This window comes from Bos javanicus, chromosome 3 (assembly GCF_032452875.1).
Source record: "Bos javanicus breed banteng chromosome 3, ARS-OSU_banteng_1.0, whole genome shotgun sequence".
NCBI classification, from domain to species: domain Eukaryota; kingdom Metazoa; phylum Chordata; class Mammalia; order Artiodactyla; family Bovidae; genus Bos; species Bos javanicus.
In genome coordinates, this window is record NC_083870.1 from 111,066,921 (window position 1) to 111,092,031 (window position 25,111).

The 25,111-nt window shown below is 50.8% G+C and overlaps 2 protein-coding genes across 5 annotated transcripts in view; both read left to right on the plus strand.

Annotated features, from left to right (window-relative positions):
- DLGAP3 (DLG associated protein 3) overlaps positions 1-13,110 on the plus strand; it is a 61,875-nt gene extending 48,765 nt beyond the window's left edge. For all 3 annotated transcript variants that reach the window (XM_061412582.1, XM_061412583.1, XM_061412584.1), the window contains 4 exons: positions 9,572-10,056; positions 11,002-11,093; positions 11,355-11,498; positions 12,211-13,110. In XM_061412582.1, the coding sequence (XP_061268566.1) occupies positions 9,572-10,056; positions 11,002-11,093; positions 11,355-11,498; positions 12,211-12,429 (940 nt within the window). In that variant the 3' untranslated portion in view covers positions 12,430-13,110. The remainder of the gene's footprint in view (positions 1-9,571; positions 10,057-11,001; positions 11,094-11,354; positions 11,499-12,210) is intronic.
- Positions 13,111-20,312: 7,202 nt separating this feature from the next.
- On the plus strand, positions 20,313-24,717 carry SMIM12 (small integral membrane protein 12). Of its 2 annotated transcripts, none has more exons than XM_061412585.1 (2): positions 20,313-20,514; positions 23,784-24,717. In XM_061412585.1, exon 2 carries the CDS (start codon positions 23,789-23,791, stop codon positions 24,065-24,067), a length of 279 nt encoding a protein of 92 aa, XP_061268569.1. In that variant the 5' UTR covers positions 20,313-20,514; positions 23,784-23,788; the 3' UTR covers positions 24,068-24,717. The 2 variants fall into 2 exon arrangements, with proteins under 2 accessions (XP_061268569.1, XP_061268570.1); XM_061412586.1 differs by lacking the exon at positions 20,313-20,514 and adding an exon at positions 20,577-20,785.
- The last annotated feature ends 394 nt before the right edge of the window (positions 24,718-25,111 follow it).

The window sequence follows — 25,111 nt, forward strand, 5'->3', positions numbered from 1 at the left end:
TCATCTGGACTAGGCCATGAACAGCAGACAGAGAAGTGGACTGATTTTGGAAGCATTTGGAGTGAAGTCAGGAAGGGTGGGGACAGGTAGAGACTGAGGTCTTCCTTGTCCTCATGTAGGTGCTCAGAGAGGTTTGGAGGGGTGAGTTGGGGAGGGGAGATGGTGTTGGATCAATGTCTAAGGAACTGAATTGCTTGGGACAGGTGATCACATTGGGAGTCCGGAGGGGGTGACAGGTGGGGAGAGAAGAAATCTGGCGCATCTTTCTGGCCAGGTTCGCTTGTATGTCTGCTGGAGGCATCCTTAGTTATGCGCCTGCGCTGTCCTTTCTGTCCCTTATGTCCCTGGCACTCAAAGTCTGACTTACCACACACCATGTCCCAACTGGTACGTAAAAGTGAGCCATGAGTACCAGCAGCCGTTCTAGGCATGCATCCAGGCTTAGCCCCCCCACCCGCTGCCACCAAATTTTCTTGGACTCTCTTGTCCTTGCTCCTGTCTCACTGGTCCCAGTATTTCTCTCTTTCTCTCTCTGTACTTTGGTTTTAAAAATGGCAGGGGAGGAAAAGTTTCTCCTTTTCTGCCATGCAGGGGTTCTCTGCTAACGTTTTGGGTGAAAAATTCAGATTTATTGCTCATAACACCTGAGAGTTGCCTGTGGGTCTTTGCTGTTGTTCATCAGCAGTGGTGGCCTGGCTTAGAGACAGACAGGAGTTTGGGTTGGTGCCCCTTCAGTTCCATCTCCACCATGCCCCCACCTAAGATTCATTTGTCCACAGGCGTTAATTGTATCCCTGGTATTTGTGTTATATTTTGTGCTGGGCACCAAGGATACAGAGGGGGACCCAGCCAGACCCAACCCTGCACTGTGAAGCTTGCTGCTGCATTAATCTAAGAACCTCCTAAGTGATGCAGAAGTATAACTGCAGGAGCCTCAGAGGAGAGGTATATACACTGTGAGAGTGTGTGATACGGGGCTTGGACCCGTCATGGGGGTCAGGCATGGACTCCCCATTGCGGAGAAGGTGACATTTGAGTGGAGACCTGAAGGATGAGCAAAAATCAACAAGGTGGAAGTGGGAGCTGAGCGTTCCCGGCAGAAGGACCAGCAGGTGCTAAGACTCTGTGGTGGGAAGGAGGGAGGGAGCATAGTTAAGAAACAGTTACCAGCCCTGTCTCAGAGCATCCCACAGCACCTGTCTTTCCAGACCCAGCATACTCTGGGCCTTGATAAAAGAATGCATCAAATGTCCTTGCTGAATATCAGAAGTCTGTTCTAGGGCCTTCTGAGAACATCGAAACCATGTGATTTTTACTTCTGACTCTCTCCAATCATGGGATCCCCTTGTAGCTTCCACTTCTAGATCTCTCCCACTAAGATCTTATCTTAAATCCCAAATTTAGCAAAAACAAAACAAAACAAAAAACATGAGTAGAAAACACTATATTAGCCAATTAAATTTGATTATCAGATAAGCAGTGAATTATTTTTAGTAAAAGTATTTCCCAAAGAGTACTTGAGACATATACTAAAAAATTAGCTGTTATTTATTTGAAATTAAAATTTAACTGAGAGTCCTGTAGTATTTTATCTGACAACCCTGCTTAGATCCAAATGCCCACTTAGGGATACCTGGTGAACTCTGTGCAGGAAGTCCACCCCTTTCTTAGTATCATGGTCATTTCTGGCACTTCGACTTGTGAAGGGAATGTGCTGAAAGAACAGGATGCATCCATCTTCATGATGTTATATTCCAAGAGCAGTCCTGCAAAAGCAATGAGTTGCTGACTGGCCACAAGACTGGGGGGTGGACACCACCTCTAGTCCTCTGCTGTCAACTCCAAGATGGTCATGATTCTCAGTCTCCCATCCTAGCCCCACTTGGGTGGAGGTCGGGAGACAGCCCCCAGGCTAGGGATGGTGGACTCAGGGATCCCTGATTGATTATATGCTTAAGCTCTTGGATGCTTTCTCAGAGAGGGAGCTGGTACAATGGCTGAGCCTTGCTGAAATCTCCAGGCCCATTTTCCCTCCCACCCCTGCCAGTCTGCTGCCAAATACTCCTAGCAAAACCACTTGATAACTCCTAGAAAGTTGAGCATTCCTTGGACAATGCATCTCATGGGATAAGCCAGTTTCTTCCCAGAGCCTTTTGTTATCCCTTAGAGAATCACAGTAGAAACATCTTCCAGAAGTAACCATGATGACAGCTTCCAGAAGCATCAGGAATGTGACATTGTCATTCTAAAGGACTTGAGGGGAGAAGGCCTCCTCAACCGTGTTAAAAGGCTTGGGGAGAAAATATTGTGAAAGGCATTGTTATGAGTTAATGGTGATTCATAACTGAAGCCAATTTCTATCCTGTGTTTGCAGCTGTTGGTGAAGACTGCAGCAAATACTGCCAGATCCAGAACTAAATAGGGGCATAAGCCCCGCACTTCAGTGCCCTGAAAATGGATCTGTTAGAGTTACAATTAGGTTTGGCTGTGAGCTCTAGAAAATCCCTAAATGACAGTGACTCAAATATGACAGAAGTTTATTTCTCTCTTGCCTGGAAGTCCAGAGAGTCAGTTGGGGGCTAGTGGGTGCTACACGGTGTCAGGGCCCAGTCTTCTTTTACCGTATTGCTTCTCCATCCTCAGTACTTGGCTTCCATCTCATGTTCCAAAATGGCTGCTTGGGGTCCAGCCATCATGTCTGCATTCTGGGCACCAGGGAGGAGAAAGGAACAAAGAAGGGCATACCCTTTCCCTTTAGGAACATTTTCTGAAAGTTGCACATTCTACTTCTGCTTATATCCCCTGAGCTACAACTTAACCACATGCTGCACCTGGCTGCAAGGGGAATTGGTAAAAGAATCTTTGTTTGAAGTGGCCATGTGTCTAACTTAAAACTGTGGGATTCTATAATTAAGGGAGAAGGGCAATGGATGTTGAAGGGTGATTCATAGTCTCTGCCATCCTTCCTTCCACCCAACAAACCAACCAACCTACCACTCAAGCAACGTTTATTTGAGGAAGTGCCCGATTGAATAAGGGAGACAGATATACAAATACACAACTATAATGCAGTGTGATATGGAGTATAAAAGAGGTTTTATTCAGAGTGCTGTGGGAGAACAGATGGAAATGATCAAAAGCAATCATGATAATCAGTAACTACAATGGTCTTGCTGGGTTCTCAGTGCTACACTCCCATTATTTTATTTGTCCACTTCCCTTTCTTTTCAGTGCAAGCTACAAGCCTTCCTGCCTTACCATATAATAGCTAACATTTGCAATGGGCAGGCCAGGTGCTGTTAAATTTTTTAGATTTATCGTAACACTCCTGTGAATAGGTACTGTTATCGTTCTCATTTACAGATAAGGAAACTGAGGCACAAACCATAGAGCTGGGCTTTGGACCTAGGCCGTGTGGCTCCAGAGCATACATGCTTAACCACTCTGCTAGCCTGCATCCCCAAAAGCTGTTCATTCTCATTTCCTCTCCCAGCCTCCTTACCCCCTAATCTCCAGCAGACAACTGCCCTGCTTACTTTATTATTTTTTTAATTTATATTTTATTTTTTGGCCATGCCTTGTGGCAAGTGGGATCTTAGTTCCCTGACCAGGGGTCAAACCTGTGCCACCTGTAGTTAAAGCATGGAGTCTTAACCACTGGACCTCCAGTGAAGTCCCGTCCCTGCGTATTTTATTGTAACAATTGAGGTCATCTGGTGGGATCTCTTTCCACTTCTGGACCAACCTCTAGCTTGCATCTCTTCCCTTGCCTTCTCCAACAGTCTGGTCTCAGGGCTTGAGGTATCTGCCTTTCTGGTTAAGGCTGCCCCTCTCCCTCAATCCTAGGGAAGCAGTGGAGTGTCATGGTTTAAGAGTTGGCCGCTGTGGACAGACTGCCCTAAATTGATACTACCAGGTCTCAGGAAGTCACCTAGCTTCTCTAAGTCTTAGTTTTCTCACCTGTAAGTAGGGTTGATACTAATGTGATGATTGAGCATATTGATTAAAGCATATAAAGTGCTCTAGCACATGCTAACTGCTCAGAGGATATTCGTTTTTATTTATTCCCCTCATATCTGGTCCTTGGATTACTGCCTTTCTATTCTCTAGCTTCAGTTGACTTCTCTTTACAAATTGCATTGTTACCTATTGCTGATAGGATATATAGTCACAAATTTAGCAGCATCTAATAATCCATATTTATGATTTTACATTTCTAGAGGTTGGAAGTCTGAACTGGGTTTCACTGGGCTAAAATCAAGGTGTTGGCAGGACTGATCCCTTCTGGAGTCTCTGGCAAGCCTCCATTTTGTCACCTTTTCCAGTTTAGGGAGGCTGTCTGCGTTCCTTGGCTTGTAGCCCATTTCTGGTTTCAGAGCCAACCGTGGCGGGCAGAGTCCTCACATGATATCATTCCAGCCTTGATCCTGTTGCCCCATTGCCTTCTCTGATGCTGACTTTCCTGCTCCCCTCTTTCACTTATAAGGACTCTTTTGACTAAAATGTACACAACTGGAGAGTGCAGGATCTCAAGATCCTTGATGTGGTCATTTCTGCAAAGTCTTTTTTTGCTGTGGAAGGTAACCTATTCACAGGTTGTGGGGATTGGGACATGGACTTCTTTGGGGGGCCATTATTCTCCCTGCCCCTTAGGGATATAGCATGTGAGAACCATCCTCAACAAAATGTCCCTCCTCCCAGTCCTATTGAGATATAATTGCCAGATAATCATATTATCCCTTCCTTAAAAGTACTTTGCCTTCTCTCTTCCTGCCTTCTCTACCAGGCTCTTTGGAAGAGTTGTCTTGCCTGGTGGTGGTGGTTTAGTTGCTAAGTCCTGTCTGACTCTTTGTGACCCCATGGACTGTAGCCCACCAGGCTCCTCTGTCCATGGGATTTCCCAGGCAAGAATACTGGAGCAGGTTACCATGTCCTTCTCCAGGGGATCCTCCTGACCTGGGGATGGAACCCGTGTCTCCTGAATTGCAGACAGATTCTTTACCGCTGAGTCACCGGGGAAGCCCATTGTCTTGCCTGGTGTTCTCCACCTCCTGCCTGGGGAATCCCAGGGACAGAGGAGCCTGGCGGGCTACATACAGTCCATAGAGTCGCAAAGAGTCGGACACGACTGAGCACTCAGGCACACACTCCTTCTCACAGCCCCCTGCCTCTGCATCTTGCTTATACTCCACCAAACTGGCTCTTGCCCTGATCACAAGTGGCTTCCATGTTGCCAAGTTGGTGGACACCTTTCCTTCTCTGCTGCTGCTGCTGCTAAGTCGCTTCAGTCGTGTCCGACTCTGTGCGACCCCATAGATGGCAGCCGACCAGGCTTCCCCGTCCCTGGGATTCTCCAGGCAAGAACACTGGAGTGGGTTGCCATTTCCTTCTCCAATGCATGAAAGTGAAAAGTGAAAGTGAAGTTGCTCAGTCGTGTCCGATTCTTTTCGACCCCATGGACTGCAGCCCACCACGCTCCTCCATCCATGGATTTTCCGGGCAGGAGCACTGGAGTGGGTGCCATCGCCTTCTCCTAATTTCATTCTCAGTTGGTTGCATTTTCCAGTTGGCTGCTCATTCCCTCTTGAGACCCTTTTTTGGGGGGACTCCCCACTTTTTTTGGTCTCCTTTCTGCTTTTAGGTGACTTTCTCTTGATTTTCTTCCTTTTCCTCTCTGGCTTAGACACATCTGGGGCTACACTGTCTCTACCAGCCCCTGAAATGCCTTTGCATCTTTGTTCCATTGCTCTTTTCTTGGGTAATCTTATCCCACATTGCTAGTTTTATTTATTTTTAAAATCATTTATTTATTTTTGGCTGTGCTGGGTCTTGTTGCTGCGGGCAGGTTTTCTCTAGTTGCGGCAAGCGGGGGCTACTCTCTGGTTGGTGTGCCCGCGGTTCTCATCGCGGTGACTTCTCTTGTTTCGGAGCACAGGTTCTAGGCACCCAGGCTCAGTAGTTGTGGTGCGTGGGCTTAGTTGCCCCACGGCATGCGGAATCTTTCTGGACCAGCGATCAAACACCTGCCCTGCAGGCAAATTCTTAACCATCGGACCCCCAGGGAAGTCCTACATTGCTAGTTGTAAGTGCCACTTGCTCAAGGATGACCAGTTCCTGCTTGCGCTGTGCAAATCTCTGGCTCCTGGCTGGAAGTGTTGGTAAAGATTGTGTTTCCAGTAATCCTATAAGCTCCTCAATTTCTTTGGTCTTCCTTCAAGTAGACACGATGAGAGAGCTCCTTGAGGTACTGATTTGAGAACCATGAAGCCTGGAGCACTCAGGCTTCTGAAGTTCCAGACTATGTGGCCTATTTCCATCAAGACACAGAGTGATCTTCTCAGGACCTCTCAGAGGATAGGGAAAGGCACAGACCCAGGGATACCGAAGGACAGGTCCATGCTTCGTGGGGGTAACAGGAAAGCAAATAGGGAAGGCATATCTTCACTAATGTATTTACTGGGGCAAGCCCCACCTTTCCCAGCGTGGTTTGCAATTGCTGGAGCACTGAAGGAGCCAGACACTAACTGGAGCTCAAAGCACAAAAATATTCAAAGGAAGCCAAAGGGCATCCTAACAGTTCAGTTAGATACACAAAACTCTCACCAGAAACAGAAAAATGTAACCAAACAGTGGCATGCATGAGTGCTCAGTCATGTCTGACTCTTTGCCACTCTATGGATTGTAGCCCAGCAGGCTCCTCTGTTCATGGGATTCCCCAGGCAAGAATACTGAAGTGAGTTACCATGCCTTTCTCCAGGGGATTTTCCTGACCCAGGGATGGAACCTGTGTCTCCTGCTCAGCAGGAGGATTCTTTACCCACTGAGCCACCTGCTGCTGCTGCTGCTGCTAAGTCGCTTCAGTCGTGTCTGACTCTGTGCTACCCCATGGACGGCAGCCCAGCAGGCTCCCCGTCCCTGGGATTCTCCAGGCAAGAACACTGGAGTGGGTGCCATTTCAGCCCTAAAGAGTGGGATTGCCTCCGTGTGCAAGAAGACTGCTGAGAGAGACATGGTTCTGAGGATGGTCTAGGGAAGGCTCACAGAAGAGGGCACTTGAGCAGGGAACCAACAGGCGGTGGGGAGGAGGAAGGCCCTTTCAAGTGGGGGAATAGCAAGCGCAGAGGCTAAAGTCAGGGCCACGAGAATCTACTCGGGGAGCAAAGAGGGTGCAAGCTGGATGAAATCAGAGGGAACTGCATCCAGAGTAAACGTCAGCACAGGAAGCCTGGACTCTATCTTGGTGGCAGTGGGGAGCAATGAAGGGTTTTGAGCAGGGGAATGAGTTGGGCAGAGGTCAGCTTCAGAAAGACTACTCCAGGGACTTCCCTGGTGGTCCAGTGGCTAAGACTCTGCACTCCCCATGCCAGGGGCCCAGGTTTGATCCCTGATCAGGGAACTATTATTAGATCCCACATGCTGCAACTGAGTTCTCATGCCACAACTAAAGATCCTGCACTGCAGAGTAAAGATCCCTTGTGCCTTGACTAAGACACAGCACAGCTAAATAAGTAAATAAGTATTAAAGAAAGAAAGAAAGACTATTCTAGTCCTGGGTGGATTGGTGAGGGAAGGTTGGGCCCCAGATCCTAAAATATGCATAGGTATAGTTGTATAAGACATAATTTTTAAAATTATAATTTTATTTAAAAATTCAGTATTTCCATACACTATATATATATATATATATAATATATATTGCAGTGGTCACCACGATAAGTCTAGTTACCATCTGTCACCATATAAAGTTACTACAGTAGTATTGACTATATTATTCATGCTGCACATTTCACCCCTGTGAGTTATTTATAATATTTTGTAGCTGGAAGTTTGTCCCTCTTAATTTCCCTCACCTATTACACTCATCCCCCACCTGCAAAGTATAATTTTAGAGAAACGAGGTACCTTGACAATGGTACTGGTCCATTCATATCATTTTATATCATATATGTGTGTGTGTTTGTATGTAATATATATTCATATATACCATATAATGTATTTTACACACACACACACACACACACACATATATATGTACTAGGTGGTCCAGGTGGAAGGTGAGTGACTTCCCAAAGGCACATAGCATCAAGGCCAGCATTAGAACTCAGGTCTGCCTTCTATTCCTGTGCTCTTCTCTGCTATACTGAGTGGAGGCAGTGGTGTCTAAAAGGAGGCTGATCCAGTAGTCAAGGTAAGAACGATGCAAATCCTGATCAGGGAAGACAGGGCAGGCGGCAAGGTGAAGACCATGCAGGACACAATGTGGATATGTTCTTGCTTTCTCTCTCTCTCGGTGGGGGTTGGGACATAGGGCTGGTTGGAGACTGCACATGAGTGCATCTCTCTTTCCTGGGTCCTGCTGCATCCTTCCGGGCCTGGTTTCTATGGCAACAGGCTCCCAGCAGGCAGCCCGCCAGCTGGAGGGAAGCAGGCAGGGAAAGAAGGCCTGGGCAGCAAGAGGAAGGCTGAAGTTGTGGGGGTTGTGGGAGTCTCCCAGGAAGCTGGAGGAGCCCCTAAACCTAGCTCCCAACCCCCTTTTTCTTCTGACCATGAGAGTGGAGGTAGCTTAGGACACATGGGCTTTTCTTGCCTGCTCCTTGAATTTCCAGACCGCAAACTTCTATTCATCTCTCCCTGCCACCCCTGCATCTCCTGACTCTCACTTTAAGTGTTGTCTGACCCCAACCTCATGCCCCTCGGGAGTAGTGACTTCTTCATAGAAAAGAGCCCTCACTCTGACTGAACTCAGTCAGGTGGCGGGGTGCGGGGGGCAGAACAAGGCCAATTGACTCTGTTTTGCATAAGATTTGCATATTATTAACTCAAAGACAAGAAATTTCCAGGCCCTGTGTCATTCCTGTCAACAACTTAATTCAGCTGTCTTGGCACTGGCTGACTGTCTGGCCAGGCTCTGTGCTGAGCCATGGGATCCCTAGAGGAGAAGTCCTCCCAGCTGAAGCCCACCCCCCTTCCCCCAGCTGCTCTAAGACAGTTCTTCCTGATGTTCTAGCAGCTGGTGTGGTGGGGAGTTCTTGGGCTGTGGTGCGTGGCAGCCCTGTGTCCACATTCTGGCTCTGCTGTTTCGCAGCTGGGTGACCGTGGGCCTCTCTGGGCCATAGCTGATTTGTCTCTCCATAGAGCTAAGGACATACCCATACAGCTGGTATAAATTAGCAAAGACACAGTGTTAAAATGCTGAAGTACTTCTGTGCTTGTGGCGAAGAGCCACCACCCTGGACCCTCCTGGGGCCCCTCTGGTCCACCCCTCAACCCAGCTTCTGTAGGATGACGCCCTAGCACTTTGGCTTTGTCTGTCTGATGGGTATATGCCAGCCTCTGCTCTGCCCATCGAGTATGTGTGGTTTAATGTTTTGACCATCACCCCTGTCCAGAACCGGTGCAGCAGGTAGGTATATTATGTGCTCACTGGTGGCAAAGACTGATCCATTTAAAGGTGGTGGATGACTGTCCATCACTTTGTAGGTTTCCTGTCTCATCCCTTTTGGCCTGGGGTGCAGGTGAGGCTGGGGTGAGACTGGGCAGGGGCAGAGATGACCGCCTCCTCTCTCACCAGGCGGGCGAGGTTCAAACGCTCTAACAGTGTGACAGCCGGCGTGCAGGCTGACCTGGAGCTAGAGGGCCTGGCCGGCCTGGCCACCGTGGCCACAGAAGACAAGGCCCTGCAGTTCGGACGCTCCTTCCAGAGGCACGCCTCTGAGCCCCAGCCCGGGCCTCGGGCCCCCACCTACTCAGTCTTCCGCACGGTCCACACGCAGGGCCAGTGGGCCTACCGCGAGGGCTACCCACTGCCGTACGAGCCGCCGGCCACCGATGGGTCGCCCGGCCCTGCCCCTGCCCCTACCCCCGGCCCCGGGTCCGGGCGCCGCGACTCCTGGATGGAGCGCGGCTCACGTAGCCTCCCGGACTCGGGCCGCACGTCCCCCTGCCCACGGGATGGCGAGTGGTTCATCAAGATGCTGAGGGCGGAGGTGGAGAAGCTGGAGCACTGGTGCCAGCAGATGGAGCGCGAGGCGGAGGACTATGAGCTGCCGGAGGAGAGTGAGTGCGGGGACTCTGTGCGCCGGAGGCACGGGGGCTGGCGGTGGCTGGGAATGCGGTGGGATAGGAGAGGACCTTGGGCGTGACTGTGCCTTTCTGTTTGGCGGCGTGACCCCAGGCCTTGGTGGCTCCCACTGGCAGCATGCCGGGAGCTCCTGGAAGGAAGCGCAAGCAGCTTCAGAGGCCAGAGCTAGGACTGGGGAAAGTGAGCGGGTGAAAGGGCTGGGCTTTCTAGGATCGCTACCAGCCCAAGGCCATGGAGATTCCAGGAGCCCCTGTTCCCACCTGGACTGGCTGGGAATCCAGGTCTGATCCAGGTGTGAGAGCAGGACTTCAGGCAGAGGGGGAGGCGGTGTGCGGGTCAGCTCTTGTCTGCGGCCTGGGAGAAGGAGACTCAGCCAGGAAGACATGGTCCTGCCAGAGGTGCCTGCCAGGTCCAGTGTGAGGGGAGACAACGGTTTACTGCCGAACCCTCAAGCTGATAGGATTGTGACTAGAAGATGAGTCGGGGACGTTTGGTAATTTGGTAATTCATTCTTTGGTAATTCTCAGTGAACCAAGGACTCACCTGCTGATGGGTGACGAAGTTCTGCCAGCGAGGCATCACTGAGCTAGTGCCTGGCTGGCTAAGGCTGTAGGACTGGACTGGTGCTGATTTCCATCTGTCCTCTGACATGGGAGGGAAGAGGACACAGGAGGATAACCAGTCAAGAAATGTAGATCGTATGATGGAAGAAACATCAGTGTCTGGGGAGTCAGTCTTCTTGGTGAAGTGGGGCAGGAATTGCTTGTTAGTATCTTGAGCATATGGGATGGGGAGGGGCCGGAGGAGACCGATGGATGGTGCCAGATAACAAGAGGGGTCAGAGTCATCCCATGCAGACTTCCTGGAGGCAGAGGAAGGAGAGGCATCATTCCCCTCCCCCATCTCCTTTTGCTCTCCAGTCCTGGAGAAAATCCGCAGTGCCGTGGGCAGCACACAACTTCTCCTGTCCCAAAAGGTTCAGCAGTTCTTCCGGCTGTGTCAGCAAAGCATGGTGAGTGCTCATGGGCATAGAGCCCACCGGGTGTGTGTGCCTGGTAGATGCCCAGAGCGTGTGGCTGCCTGGAAGTGAGCACAGGTGTTTGTGCCCATGATGGAGAGGTCTGGGCTCTTTCTTGTCTCCCTGCCTCCTGGTCCCCACTCCACTCTCCCAGACTGAACTGGACAATGAGGGTGGGGTGGGGCTTTCTCAGGTTCCGGCTGGGGCTCAGGCCTCTTTGACTGGCTGCCTCCCCTCTGACTCCTTCCACTGCAGGACCCCACTGCGTTCCCTGTGCCCACCTTCCAGGACCTGGCGGGTTTCTGGGACCTCCTGCAGCTCTCTATCGAGGATGTGACCCTCAAGTTCCTGGAGCTACAGCAACTCAAGGCCAACAGCTGGAAACTCCTGGAGCCTAAGGTGGGGGGAGGTCCCTTCAAGCCAAGAGTGCAGAGCCTGGGAAATGCCCTTCCCCAGAGAGTGTGGGCGGGGGAGAGGAGGGCAGGAGAAGAGACCCTGGGTAGCCAAGGCAGACCTGGACAGGTGATGGGGACCCTCTACGACCACCCTCTGGGTCACTGCCCTTTGCTTGGCTCCAAGGCAAGAACCATCTCATCACTGCCTGAGCTGCAAGAACCCCTTTCTTTGGTGGCTGCGGCTGTAGTTTGAGGGAGCCAGAATGGCAGACTGCCCTCAGCTTGGCTCTAGGCACGGTGGGGGGACCTTCAGCCCTCATCTCACTAGACCTTCATAGAGATGGGGCCCAACAGCTTGGAATGTGACCCGCATTGCCTAGCCCGGGTCAGGGGCGCTGCACTACCCCCTGGGTCTGGAGGGAGAGCATCCACTCCCCAAGAGGGAGCGAACCTTCTCTCTCAGATGCGAGAGGTCGAAAACGGCTTCACCAGGGGGCGCACGAGTCCACCTTTTTTAAAAGATGAAAAATGTGAGTTTGACCTTGGCAGAACAAGCACCCCTGGGGCTTCGGGGTGGGGGGGCCCGCACGCGCTCTCGAGAGCCTGGCTCACGAGTCAGAGGTGTGCGGTGTGAACTCCTCGGGGCCGAGGGGGAGCGAGGTGGGGAGTCGGCCGGGACCCCGCCCCCAAACTAAGCGCCGCGCCTCTGCCGGCAGGAGGAGAAGAAGGTCCCTCCGCCCATACCAAAGAAGCCCTCGCGGGGCCGGGGTGTGCCGGTGAAGGAGCGCTCCCTGGACTCGGTGGACCGGCAGCGGCAGGAAGCGCGCAAGCGGCTCCTGGCGGCCAAGCGCGCCGCCTCCTTCCGCCACAGCTCGGCCACCGAGAGCGCCGACAGCATCGAGATCTACATCCCCGAGGCCCAGACCAGGCTGTGACCGGCCCGGCCCGCCCAGCCCGGGCCCGGGCCCGCGGTTTTCTACCCGTACTGTACACCCAGCGTCGAGGTCACTGTGAACGCGGGCCGCCCCGTGCGCCCGCCCCGCCGGCACCGCACGCCCCGGCCCCTGCTGCCCGTCACGCGCTCGTGGGTTTTTTACCTTCCTGACCCCACGCGAAGGCGCCCGGGCTGGGCTGGGGGCCGTGCCTCTCCGCCCTGTGCCCCCACCGGGACCCCTCTTCCTCGAGGTCCGACGCTTCGTCCCCACCTGCTCCCCACGGGCACCATCTCTGCCATTACTCCCCCACCCCACCCCCGACGGGCCAGGCCGGGCCGGGTCCCCCATCTGGGCTCTGCGTCCCCCTTCTCCCCACCCCACACCCCCCTCCCCACCCCGCGGGGCTGGGCTTCGTGGGGAAATCAAGCTTCGTGGCTTTTTATGAAGAATCCCGAACCCCGCCTAGGAGCCCGCCCCACCCTCCCAGGGGCTCTCCCCTGAGCCCTCAGCCCACCGGGCCCAGGGACCACAGTGGCTGGACCAACCCAGGACCAGGGCGCCTGGGCCGCTCCCCTTTCCCCAGCTGCTGGGGAGGGGAGATGGGGGCTTCCCCTCACCACACCTGTGGCTGTTCCCACATCCCCTTGAGTATCCCAGGAAAAATAAAACGGCAGAACTGCACTTGAGCCAGCTGCTCTCTCCAGAAGAAGCCACTTCTGCGCGTGCGTGCGTGGGGGAGCCAGGGAGCGGGGTGGGAAGGCCCGAGCCCACGTTCTTGATCTGGGGAGAGCAGGGTTTCGTGGGCCAGCTGGGGGAAAGGGGCTTTGGCCCCCTGGTGGCGACAGAAGGACCCTCCTAGAGGGGCCGGGGTGGGGGTGGAAAGGCCAGCCTTTCACCTCCTTCTAGTTCAATCTGGCTTCCTTTATGCCTTCCAATTCCCTGGGCTTCCTAACCCCCTTCCCCGTGCCCCCACCTCCACCCCGCCCCAGAGGGAAGCATGTGCTTCATAAACAGTGAGGGCTGCTGTTCTTCGATATGAACAAATATTGGTGTTCTTTCCCCTAAAAAGCCAGTGTTTTCTCTGCTCTGGAAAACTGTTAAGTTCTGCGCCGTCACATTTTCTGATGCCTCCAGTGCATGGGCACATTGATGGGAAGCAAAAGAGAACAGAACTTTCCTGGGAAGCTAAGTGGCATCCCCAACCTAATGTTTATCGGATGCTTGCTGTGGGTCAGGCAAGATGTGAGTGCTTTACATGAATGTAGCTCAATCTTCTAACAGATGAGAAAGCTGAAGCTCAGCAGAGGTCAAGTGTTCAGGCCAAAGTCACAGGCAGAGCTAAGAGTGTAGATCCAAGTCTGTCCAATGTCAATCCTGAGCTTTTAGCTCTACAGCCTTTTGAGCCCAGAAAAAACTGGCAGCTCCTACCCACCATGTCTTCCTTACAGTCCTCAGGTTGACATGTCACCTTGAGACAGGAGGAAGAACTTTCCCAAGGGGTTGCCTGCTCTTCTGGGTCACTCTGGACTAGCCAGTTCTCATTCATTTATTCAGCAAGTATTTATCAAGAACCATGGTTGGCCCTGTCCATCACTGGGAAGATAGTCCTGAACAAGTTTCTACTCTTGTGGTGCTAGCAGCTGTATGGGAAAAATAGATAAGTAAGCATGCAGTTACATTATAAGGATGAGTGCTGGAGAGATGACTAGGTATTAGCCCCTGAAAGAGGGCTCTGAAGAACATACAAGATCAGAGAACATCTCTGCAGAAGCCTGGAGGAGAAAGAGGCATTGGGAGTGCAGAGGCTTGATCATGCTGGGCTTTTGGGTCAATTTGAGGAAGGTGGGCCTGGGTCCTGAGGGCCATGGGGAGCCACGGAAGGGTTTTGAACAGGAGAGTGACATGAGCAGATATTTTACAGGCTGGTTTGGAAGACCACCTGAAAAGCAAGAGGTCCTCTATACACTGGGAGGTGAAGAGGGCTCCTGTGCAAGACAAAGTGAATAGAATCTTTGCCCTTGGATAAGTTTTTGACAAATGATTCTGATGCTGGCCAGGTTTGGGAACACTAAAATTGTTTGGCTCTCTCAAGTTTCATCTAGAACTGCTCATAAGTCTGTTAACCCCAGACTTGCCAAGAGAGACATTGGCTGAGTGACTTTATCATCCTGAGGTTCTAAAGTGGGGACCTGGGTGAAGTTTGAACTAGACAACACTCAAAGCAATCATATGAGGCAGGTGTTGTTATCAACTCCAATTTACAGATGAAAAAACTGAGGCTTGGAGAGGTTCAACAACTTACCCCAAATCATGAAGCCAGGAAATGGCTGAGTCTAAGTTTAACCCTCTACATTATACAGCTTTTTATGAGTCTGCATGTTTTCCCAGAAACTAGGCCAGGCTTGCTGGGACCAAGAGGTATATGGGAGTGGATGGCAGAGGACAGGCAGCATCTGAGACTGTGCAGGCGTCCCACTGCAGACGTGATGTCTAAAATCTCCCTGTGTGGGGCCGATGGAGGGGCTGACGGGGGGAGTCTCCTTAGGGTGTTGTGGCTCAGGTTGTTGTGCTGGGCTCCATGGGCATGTGAAGGATTAGATCCAGTCCCTGAGTTGCTCCCATCTGGCTTAGCGAGTCACATAAACACAAAGTTATGGCACAGTTCAGTTCAGTTCAGTTGCTCAGTCGTGTCCGACTGTTTGCGACCCCATGAATCGCAGCACGCCAGGCCTCCCTGTCCATCACCAACTCCCGGACTTCACTCAGACTCAAGTCCATTGAGTCAGTGATGCCATCCAGCCGTCTCATCCTCTGTCGTCCCCTTCTCCTCCTGCCCCCAATCCCTCCCAGCATCAGAGTCTTTTCCAATGAGTCAGCTCTCTCATGAGGTGGCCTAAGTACTGGAGTTTCAGCTTTGGCATCATTCTTTCCAAAGAAATCCCAGGGCCAATCTCCTTCAGAATGGACTGGTTGGATCTCCTTGCAGTCCAAGGGACTCTCAAGAGTCTTCTCCAACACCACACTTCAAAAGCATCAATTCTTCAGCGCTCAGCCTTCTTCACAGTCCAACTCTCACATCCATACATGACCACAGGAAAAACCATAGCCTTGACTAGATGGACCTTTGTTGGCAAAGTAATGTCTCTGCTTTTGAATATGCTGTCTAGATTGGTCATAACTTTCCTTCCAAGGAGTAAGTGTCTTTTAAAAAATTTCATGGCTGCAGTCACCATCTGCAGTGATTTTGGAGCCCAGAAAAATAAAGTCTGACACTGTTTCCACTGTTTCTCCATCTATTTCCCATGAAGTGATGGGACTGGATGCCATGATCTTCATTTTCTGAATGTTGAGCTTTAAGCCAACTTTTTCACTCTCCACTTTCACTTTCATCAAGAGGCTTTTGAGTTCCTCTTCACTTTCTGCCATAAGGGTGGTGTCATCTGCATATCTGAGGTTATTGATATTTCTCCCTGCAATCTTGATTCCAGCTTGTGCTTCTTCCAGTCCAGCGTTTCTCATGATGTACTCTGCATATAAGTTAAATAAGCAGGGTGACAATACACAAAGGGAGGCGTATTCACCCAGGGGGCTGAAGAGACCAGAGGAGGGAGCCTCTAACAGCCAGCAAGTCTGGGAAAGCTTTCTGCAAGAGAGGCCTTTTGAACTGGGTCTTGCATGATGAATTAAGAGTTTTGCAGTCAGGGATGAAAAGGGAAGACATTCATTTCAGGCAAACGAACCCACTTAGGCAAAGTCATGGAACAGTACGTGTGTAGTTGATGATGGGAAGAGCAGAGACTGAGAGAGGTGACAGGCAGGACAGGGGTGGAGAAGAAATAAAGGAGATGTGGCTGGAAGGGACCCATGAGTGTAAGCTGGAGATGTCATGGTTTTATTTAGGCGTTTGAAAGAAATGGACTGAAGGAGACAATGGAAGGCAGGGAGATCACTGAAGGAGTTGCCAAGGTGGTCCAGGTAAGGGATGATGTTGAATTTGAGAGACAATGAGGAGCCCTAGGTGCCGTAAACTGGATCTGGGGACTAATGCAAAGATGAAGAGGCCTTGAAAATGTCAGTCAAGTTTTTGGCTTACTAAATAATGCCATAAATGGACATAGGACATTGCAGAAGGAGGCCTGCATTTGAGGAACACTAAAAATAAAGTGAAAGCAAAACATATGGGTGACCAATTACCAAGCACTTAGGAGGAGCTGAAAGTGAAGTGTGTGAAAGTGTGAAAGTTGCTCAGTCGTGTCTGATTCTTTGTGACCCCATGGACATGGAATTCTACAGGCCAGAGTACTGGAGTGGGTAGCCTTTCCCTTCTCCAGGGGATCTTCCCAACCCAGGGATTTTTTTTTTAAGATTTTTTTTTTTTTGGAAGTGGACCAATTTTAAAGTTTTCATTGAATTTGTTACAATGCTGTTTCTGTTTTGTTTTTTTTTTTTTTCCCCGATTTTTTGACCGAGAGCATGTGGGATCTTAGCTCCCAATCAGGAATCGAAAGTGCACATGGCACCCCTCCCCCCTCATCCCTGAAGGTGAAATCTTAACGACTAGACTAACAGGAAAGTGTCTCTTTGTCATTTTTTTTTAAACACTCGGTGAACAGATTTTCTGAGATTAGCAGGCAGCAGGGCCAGCATTTGAATCTACAACTCTCTGATTCCTAAGTCTGTGTCCTGGAGCCCCACTCAGTTCTCAGGCAACAGAACTGCTCACCAGCATTTGAGACTCAAGGTTCCTCTGGGGACTCTTCCCTGATTCTTCCTGGGGATCCTTCTCTGTGCTGCTTGTGCACACTCCTGTCATCACATTTTGCACCCTCTCTCGACATTTCCTAGACCCTTCTGCTTCCACATTAGACAACTCCTGAGGGAAAAGATGGTCCCAGCTATTTTTGCATCCCCAATGCCTAGCACATGTTAATTGGCTGACAGAAAGCTAGTTAATGTAGGCAATTCTGTTCCCTTCTCTGTTGTTGTTGTTGTTCAGCGCTAAGTCACGTCCAGCTCTTTGCAACCCCCTGAACTTCAGCACACCAGGTTCCTCTGTCCTCCACTATTTCCCAAAGTTTGCTCAAACTCATGTCCATGGAGTCAACAGTGCTATCCAACCATCTCATCCTCTTTCACCCCCTTCTCCTCCTGCCCTCAATCTTTCCCAGCATCAAGGTCTTTTCCAATTAGTCAGTTCTTCATATCAGGTGGCCAAAGTATTGGGAGTTTCAGCTTCAGCATCAGTCCTTCCAATGAATATCAGGACTGATTTCCTTTAGGATGGACTGGCTGGATCTCCTTGCTGTCCAAGGGACTCTCAAGAGTCATTTCCACCACCACAATTCAAAAGCATCAATTCTTCAGCACTCAGCTTTCTCCATGGTCCAACTCTTACATACGTACATGACTACTGGAAAAAACCATAGCTTTGACTAGACGAACCTTTGTTGGCAAAGTGATATCTCTGCTTTTTAATATGCTGTCTAGGTTTGTCATAGCTTTCTTCTCTCTACATATTCAATTAGTGAACACTTTCTGCTAATAGTGGTTTCCTATACATTTCTTTTTCAAAAACTTATTTACTTGGCTGTTCTGGGTCTTAGTTGCAGCATGGGATCTTTGATCATCATTGTGGCTTTAGGGATCTTTCAGTTGCAGCATCTGGGAGCTAGTTCCCTGACCGGGGATCAAACCTGGGCCCCCTGCATAGGGAGCACAGAGTCTTGGCCACAGCACCACCAGGGAAGTCCCCGGTTTCCTACACCTTTCTTTATCAGTTCCTTTTTCTCCTCCTCCATTGTCAGAACTTAGCATTGAGATCTTTGAGATTGTACAGGAAGGGGATCTAACCTGATAATGCAATCTAGGAGGCTTCCTACCAAGGTGTCCTTTAAGCTTGAAAAACAAGCCAGAGCTCCTTTGGTAAAGAAAGGTGGGAAGGGCAATCCAGGTAGATGAAAAAGTGTAAATAAAGGGCATGGAGGTGTGAAACAGTGGTCTCTATTGGGGGAAGAGGAGGGGTTTAGTATGTGTTATTGCTGCATCACATGGGTGGTGATGCAGAGCTAGTTGGGGTGTTATGAAGCCTACACTCTGGTGTTTTTTTCTTCTTCTTCTATACACTATAAAATAAACAACTGTACAGGGTGCAGTCGGGACACAGAGGAGGGAGTGAATACTTGCACCTGGGGGGCCAAGTAAGACTTAGGTGTTGCTGCTGCTGCTGCTAAGTCACTTCAAGTCGTGTCCGACTCTGTGCGACCCCATAGACGGCAGCCCACCATGCTCCCCCATCCCTGGGATTCTCCAGGCAAGAACACTGGAGTGGGTTGCCATTTCCTTCTCCAATGCATGAAAGTGAAAAGTGAAAGTGAAGTCGCTCAGTCGTGTCCGAGTCCTAGCGACCCCATGGAGTGCCGCCCATCAGGCTCCTCCATCCATGGGATTTTCTAGGCAAGAGTACTGGAGTGGGGTGCCAGGCCAAGTAAGACTTAGGTGTTGCTGTATTTTGATTATTTGTATGAGAGGAGAGTGAAGAAGTTGGCTTAAAGCTCAACATTCAGAAAACTAAGATTATGGCATCTGGTTCCATCACTTCATGGCAAATAGATGGGGAAACAGTGGCTCACTTTATTTTTTTGGGCTCCAAAATCACTGCAGATGGTGACTGCAGCCATGAAATTAAAAGACGTTTATTCCTTGGTAGGAAAGTTATGACCAACCTAGACAGCATGTTAAAAAGCAGAGATATTACTTTGCCAGCAAAGGTCCCTGTGGTCAAGGCTATGGTTTTTTCCAGTAGTCATGTATGGAGGTGAGAGTTGGACTACAAAGAAAGCTGAATGCCGAAAAATTGATGCTTTTGAACTGTGGTGTTGGAGAAGACTCTTGAGAGTCCCTTGGACTGCAAGGACATCCAACCAGTTCATCCTAAAGCAGATCAGTCCTGAGTGTTCATTGGAAGGATTGATGTTGAAGCTGAAACTCCAATACTTTGGCCACCTGATGCCAAGAGCTGACTCATTTGAAAAGACCCTGATGCTGGGACGGATTGGGGGCAGGAGGAGAAGGTGAGGACAGAGGATGAGATGGTTGGATGGCATCACCGACTCAATGGAGATGAGTTTGAGAAAACTCCGGGAGTTGGTGATGGACAGTGAGGCCTGGCGTTCTGTGGTCCATGGGGTCGCTAAGAGTCGGACACGACTGAGCGACGGAACTGAACTAACAGTAGTGTCATTTATTCCCCTGCTTGCGATGTGCCAGCAGAGCACTTTGCATACATTATCTCATCAACTCTCACAACATCCTGAGAAATGGGTGTTATTACGTCTATGCATAAGACGGAAAGGAGGCTCAGTCACACGGCTGAATGTCACACATTTCCCAATGTCACACGGCTAGAAAGCTAGCCCAGATCGAAATAGTTTTTTAAGAGTTATAGATTTTACACTGCTGAGCCCTTCTTGAGGTCACAGGTCATGTTTTTTATTTTTCTGTGCCCTGACCAAAGTCTTAGGAGCCGCCTAGTCAACATCACGGAGAAGGCGACGGCACCCCACTCCAGTACTCTTGCCTGGAGAATCCCATGGACGGAGGAGCCCGGTGGGCTGCAGTCCATGGGGTCGCTCAGAGTCGGACAGGACTGAGCGACTTCACTTTCACTTTCATGCACTGGAGAAAGAAATGGCAACCCACTCCAGTATTCTTGCCTGGAGAATCCCAGGAACGGGGGAGCCTGGTGGGCTGCCGTCTATGGGGTCGCACAGAGTCGGACATGACTGAAGCGACTTAGCAGCAGTCAATATCAGTTGAATCCTTTCTCCAACCGAAAGCCCGTGGTGACGTCCCTGAGAAACCTCCCGGCCGGAAGGCGACGCTGTACGCATCTTAGCTCCGCGCGGCCGGCTGCGGGCGCCTAGCTTCCCCAGTCCTTTCAGCCAATCCCTGCGCTCCGAGCGAGCCGGAGCCAGTGGGCGGGTCCCGGGGCTAGGCCCCGCGGGCCGCTGGGAGAGGCGGTGTCTGGGCTCCAGGAGCTCGGCTGGAGGGCGGGGTCCGGACTGTGGTGTGCGGACTTTCGCGCAGGTGAGCACGCGTCCCGGCAGGCGGTCCCTCTTCCGGAGCTGCTGCTGGGCCGCCCGTAGCTGTGGTGACGCCTCGTGGCCTTGACCTCTGAGTTAGGGGAGGGGTAATGCCTAGCTTTGGCTCTGGCCCTGACAAGGCCTGAGAAGAAGAGATGGCCCCTCTCTCATCCCCGGGCTCGGCGTGAGCGTCTGAGCGCCCTGCGAACATTTAACGGTCAGGGCTTCTCGGTCTTAGGCACGTGGGTGAGGACGGACCCGACGAGGTCAGACAGGTGGGACAGGGGCCAGGCCCGGGCAACCCAGAGAAGGGCGAAGGGCAGACCCTTGGACCCTGATCTCCTTGCGCTCTCATCCCTGGACCGGTCTCAGTGAAGGTCAGGGTTGATTTTTCCACCCAGTCTGGTCTCCTTTGCCCTTGTTAACGGTTTTCAAATCTCCTGACTGCAGTTTCTCATCTCACTGGGCCTCCAGGACCCCCGGCACAAGGGCAGGTTTCCCCCGCTACCCGTTTGACCTTTTCTTGCTCAGACTTCCTCCGTGCGGGGCTGGAAATAGGCCTCACGGTATTTGCCAGACACTTTGGCCTCTCGTTTTGACCTCTTAGGGATGACTTGTTAGAGTATCTAGCTTCCTGTGATCAGCAGAGGCACCTGCTGTGTTCCTGCCGCCTTTTAAGGGCGGGTGGTTGAATGACTGCAGTGGTTTTACACAAGCCAATTGCTCATTCATTCAACAGACTTCCTCAGCATTTAATGCCGGGCGGAGGGGGAAGGTTGGGAGATGGATAGGCCACAGTGGGAACGCACAAACCTCTGCCTTGCCCTTTTGGACTGCAAAGTGTTTTGAGAAATGCGCACAAATGGGATAGGCCAGCCCAATGTGCGACACAGACAAAGTGGTTCTAAATGTTGACTAAATGAATAGATTAAGTTATTTGGGGATGATTAGAATGTGAACCACAGAGGGAGACCTTGGGCTGCATATGAGAGAGAAAAACATGGTGGACTCATGCTTCATATATTTTAAGACAAATTGGTGACCTGTGCTGAGAGTTGCTGTTGAGGGAAAGTGTTTACTCACAGAGGACTTGCTTACAAGATAGGAAAGAAAATGAAGACGTATTAGGTTTGAGATTCTTCAAGGGTTGACTTATCATTTCACAAATCTCAGAGTGTATCACAAATCTCAGAGTTTTCAAAAAGAGAAGCTCTTCTAGGTAATGAAGTACCAAGTTGATGGGGAAGAACTACAGGAAGCTCTCTTCAAGACCAGGATTTGGACAGAAGCCAGTCCATGGGGTCACAAAGAGGCGGACAGGAGTGCGTGGAGCGAACTGTGTGCTCACACACACACCTATTTGCAGGGTGTTCTTTCCAGTTGAAGGAACACAGGTGTTGAAGATGGAGAGGCCTGGGTTCCAATTAGTGGCTTTGTCATTTCTGGTGATCTTGGGCCAGTTAAGGTTATGTTCCTGAGCCTTTGTGGCCTTCAACAACAATCTGGACTAGTAATGCCTTCCTCATAGAGGCGATCTTCCCCTGTGAAGGTCAGGTGACGACCGCTGTGTGAATTGTCTGGCATAGTGCCTGGTGCTAAGACAGGGACTCAGCGCAACCTCAGAGCTGCTCTGGCAGGTTTTCCCCTGGTGATGGTCCGTTACAATCTTGGGTCCACAAAATGCTGGGATTCCTCCAAAGACAGTTGGAACCAAAGAGAGAGGGAGAGAGTCATCTGAGCTTTGGTGAGGCAGACCAGAGACAGCCGAGCTGGGGAAACACCTACAGGGGTACAAAAGGAGTGATATTTCAGGTGAGACTTTTGGGCACGTGGCTTAATCCTCTGGTAATGCCGTCTGTCACAGAGTGGCCGTGTGTTTTAGAGAAGATGGAATATATAGAGCGCTCACCCCAAGCTCTGGCACTTGGTGCACAATAAATAAACACGGTTATCACTATCATGATAATTGTGCGGCGTCCTCGATAATTGTTAATAATAATCATTTGAGACTGAACGGCCATTAGAGTGACCCACTTTGTGTGTTTTTACATTCTTTTGGTGTTGTCTTCATTTCTGGAAACTCTAGGGCCATGGCTTGTACAGTGTTGTGTTTTGTTTTATGGAAAAAAAAAAGTGAAAGTGTTAGTCACTCAGTAGTGTCTGACTCTTTGTAACTCCATGGACTGTAGCCTGCTAGGCTCCTCTGTCCATGGACTTCTTCATGCAAGAATACTGGAGTGGGTCGCCATTTCCTTCTCCAGGGGATCTTCCTGGCCCAGGGATCGAACCCACGTCTCCTGCATTGGCAGGCAGATTCTTTATCAACTGCTGTTTATTTGGCTGTGTGCTGCCTCAGTTGTGGCAAGCAGAATCTCTAGTTGGTGGCATTTGAACTCTTAGTTGCCGCCTGTGGGATCTAGTTCCCTGACCAGGAAGCGTACCCAGGCCCCATCCACTGGGAGCGTGGAGTCTTAACCACTGGATCACCAGGGAAGTTCTGTACAGTGGTTTTTTTCTTTTTTTAAAAAAGCATAGAATTTTCACTTTCAAGTTCTAGTGTGTCCAGAGAATGTATAATGGGTTGGTGATATTTTTAAGAGATTATTATGTAAATATGAGGATATGGCTTTGGTTGAAGAGAGTGTATTTTGAAAGGGGTTTGGCCAGCAGATTTGTAGAGGTTCGTCTAGTCAGGAAAGTCAGGTTCAGAATAGGAAAAAACCGTTATCTCTTTACCTAAAATCCAGACTGGTTGGGTAATGGATTTGGCTGCCTAAACATGCTCCTCCTTCTTTACGTGGGTCAAAGGACAAGAGACTCACTGTGGGATTGTGTGCGGTGGGGAAGGGGTGGCTAGCTCTGCTGATGGAGAAACTGTATAGAGCAAAGGAAGGCTCTTACCGACTCTTGAAATGTTGGCAGACTGTGCAGGGAGGACCTGGGGTCACCGGCAGGCTTGAAGCTTTATTAGGTAAGGCTCAGAAGGTCTCTTGTGGGGAACACTGCCATACATGGTTGCGTAACTGTCAAAGAGTATAGTCCATAAAATAGACTCTCGCCCTCTTCCCTAACAGTGGGATCTTCTGACCTTGCCTAGATTGTTTCAGGGACCCCACTGTTGCATAAAGCGGGGTGCCCTCTTGCGTTGCTCTGCACAGGGTGGATGCTCAGTACGTCGTGCCAGGCCGCCTGGTAAGCGGAGCGCCGCGGCGGGTTGTCCGTGCCTGGTGGGGAGGGCGCTCCTCTCCCTAATGGCCTTGTGCTCTCCTGCAGATGCCATGTGGCCTGTGCTTTGGACCGTGGTGCGCACCTATGCTCCGTATGTCACCTTTCCCGTGGCCTTCGTGGTCGGGGCTGTGGGCTACCACCTGGAATGGTTCATCAGGGGGAAGGAGCCACAGCCTGTGGAGGAGGAGAAGAGCATCTCAGAGCGCCGGGAGGACCGCAAGCTGGATGAGCTGCTAGGCAAGGACCACACCCAGGTGGTGAGCCTTAAGGACAAGCTGGAATTTGCTCCTAAAGCCGTCCTGAACAGAAACCGCCCGGAGAAGAACTAATGGAGGACCCAGGGCCCTATGGGGCCTTCCGCGGGCCATGGCTGGGCCTGCCACCATGTCGACGCAGCCCCAGAACCCACGTCTGATTTGCTTTATTGCTGCTTCTGGCCCCTCCCACCCCCCACAGCCACACACATACTGGCTGCTCTGCTGTGGCGAGGCAGACGCACTGGAAGCGGAGGGGCCAGTGAAGAGGAAGGCCTGGGAGGGTTCCGGCCTGAAGGTCCTGAAGGTTGGCCACGACTGCTGGGGCTTCTGCACTGCTGGGTGCACCACTGGGGGCAGAGTTACGAAACGAACACTGGCTGTCAGTCCCAGTGGGGAGGCAGTTTGGCCTCAAGTGGGAGTGGCTGGGATTGGGGTGGTGGGGTACCTCATGCCTAGTTCCGGTTTGCACTGGCAAGAGTTCACAGATCTACCTGGCTCTCTTAACTAGCTTGCCCTGTCCTTTGTGCTCATTCTTCCTGAAATCCTGTCCTGGCAGCTCAGGGAGGGGATTCCCCTGGGAAGGAACGCCGTTTTCTGTTCTTGGGAGCCCAGACTGTTCGCCTCGGGGCAGGTGAATTAGCTTGAAACCAATCACCATCTTTCACCCCCGCTCCCCATTACTGTGTAGTGCAAAACTTGATTAAAGTGGCGTCTGAGAACCATTTTGATCTATCTTCCAGGTGGTGTTTGGGGTCTCCTTAGGAGTTATGTAAGTGCAGACATCTCCAGGTAGGATAACATTGGCCTTTAACTAAGGACTTCAGGGCCCTGGAGCCTTGTTTTACTAGTGTGATTGCATTGGATCCTGGAGACGGTGAGTCCTAGAGGCACAGGTTCCCATGGGCCTTTTTATTGTGATAACAAGAGGCTTATAGACTTTCAAAGTCTAAATTAGAGTAGACTAGGGAGCTTGACAATTAACATCAAATTTTCCAACTTCATACTCATATGCACACATAAAAAGTAGAATATATACATAATATTTGGTAGGGGGTTTGAAAAATGGTTACCCACACTCCGAGGTCTCTAGTACAGATAAAAAGGTAACGTTTTGAT

What these genes read in the sequence shown, in the direction of transcription:
- SMIM12 (XM_061412585.1), top strand. Translation starts at nt 23,789, where the DNA reads ATGTGGCCTGTGCTTTGGACCGTGGTGCGCACCTATGCTCCGTATGTC.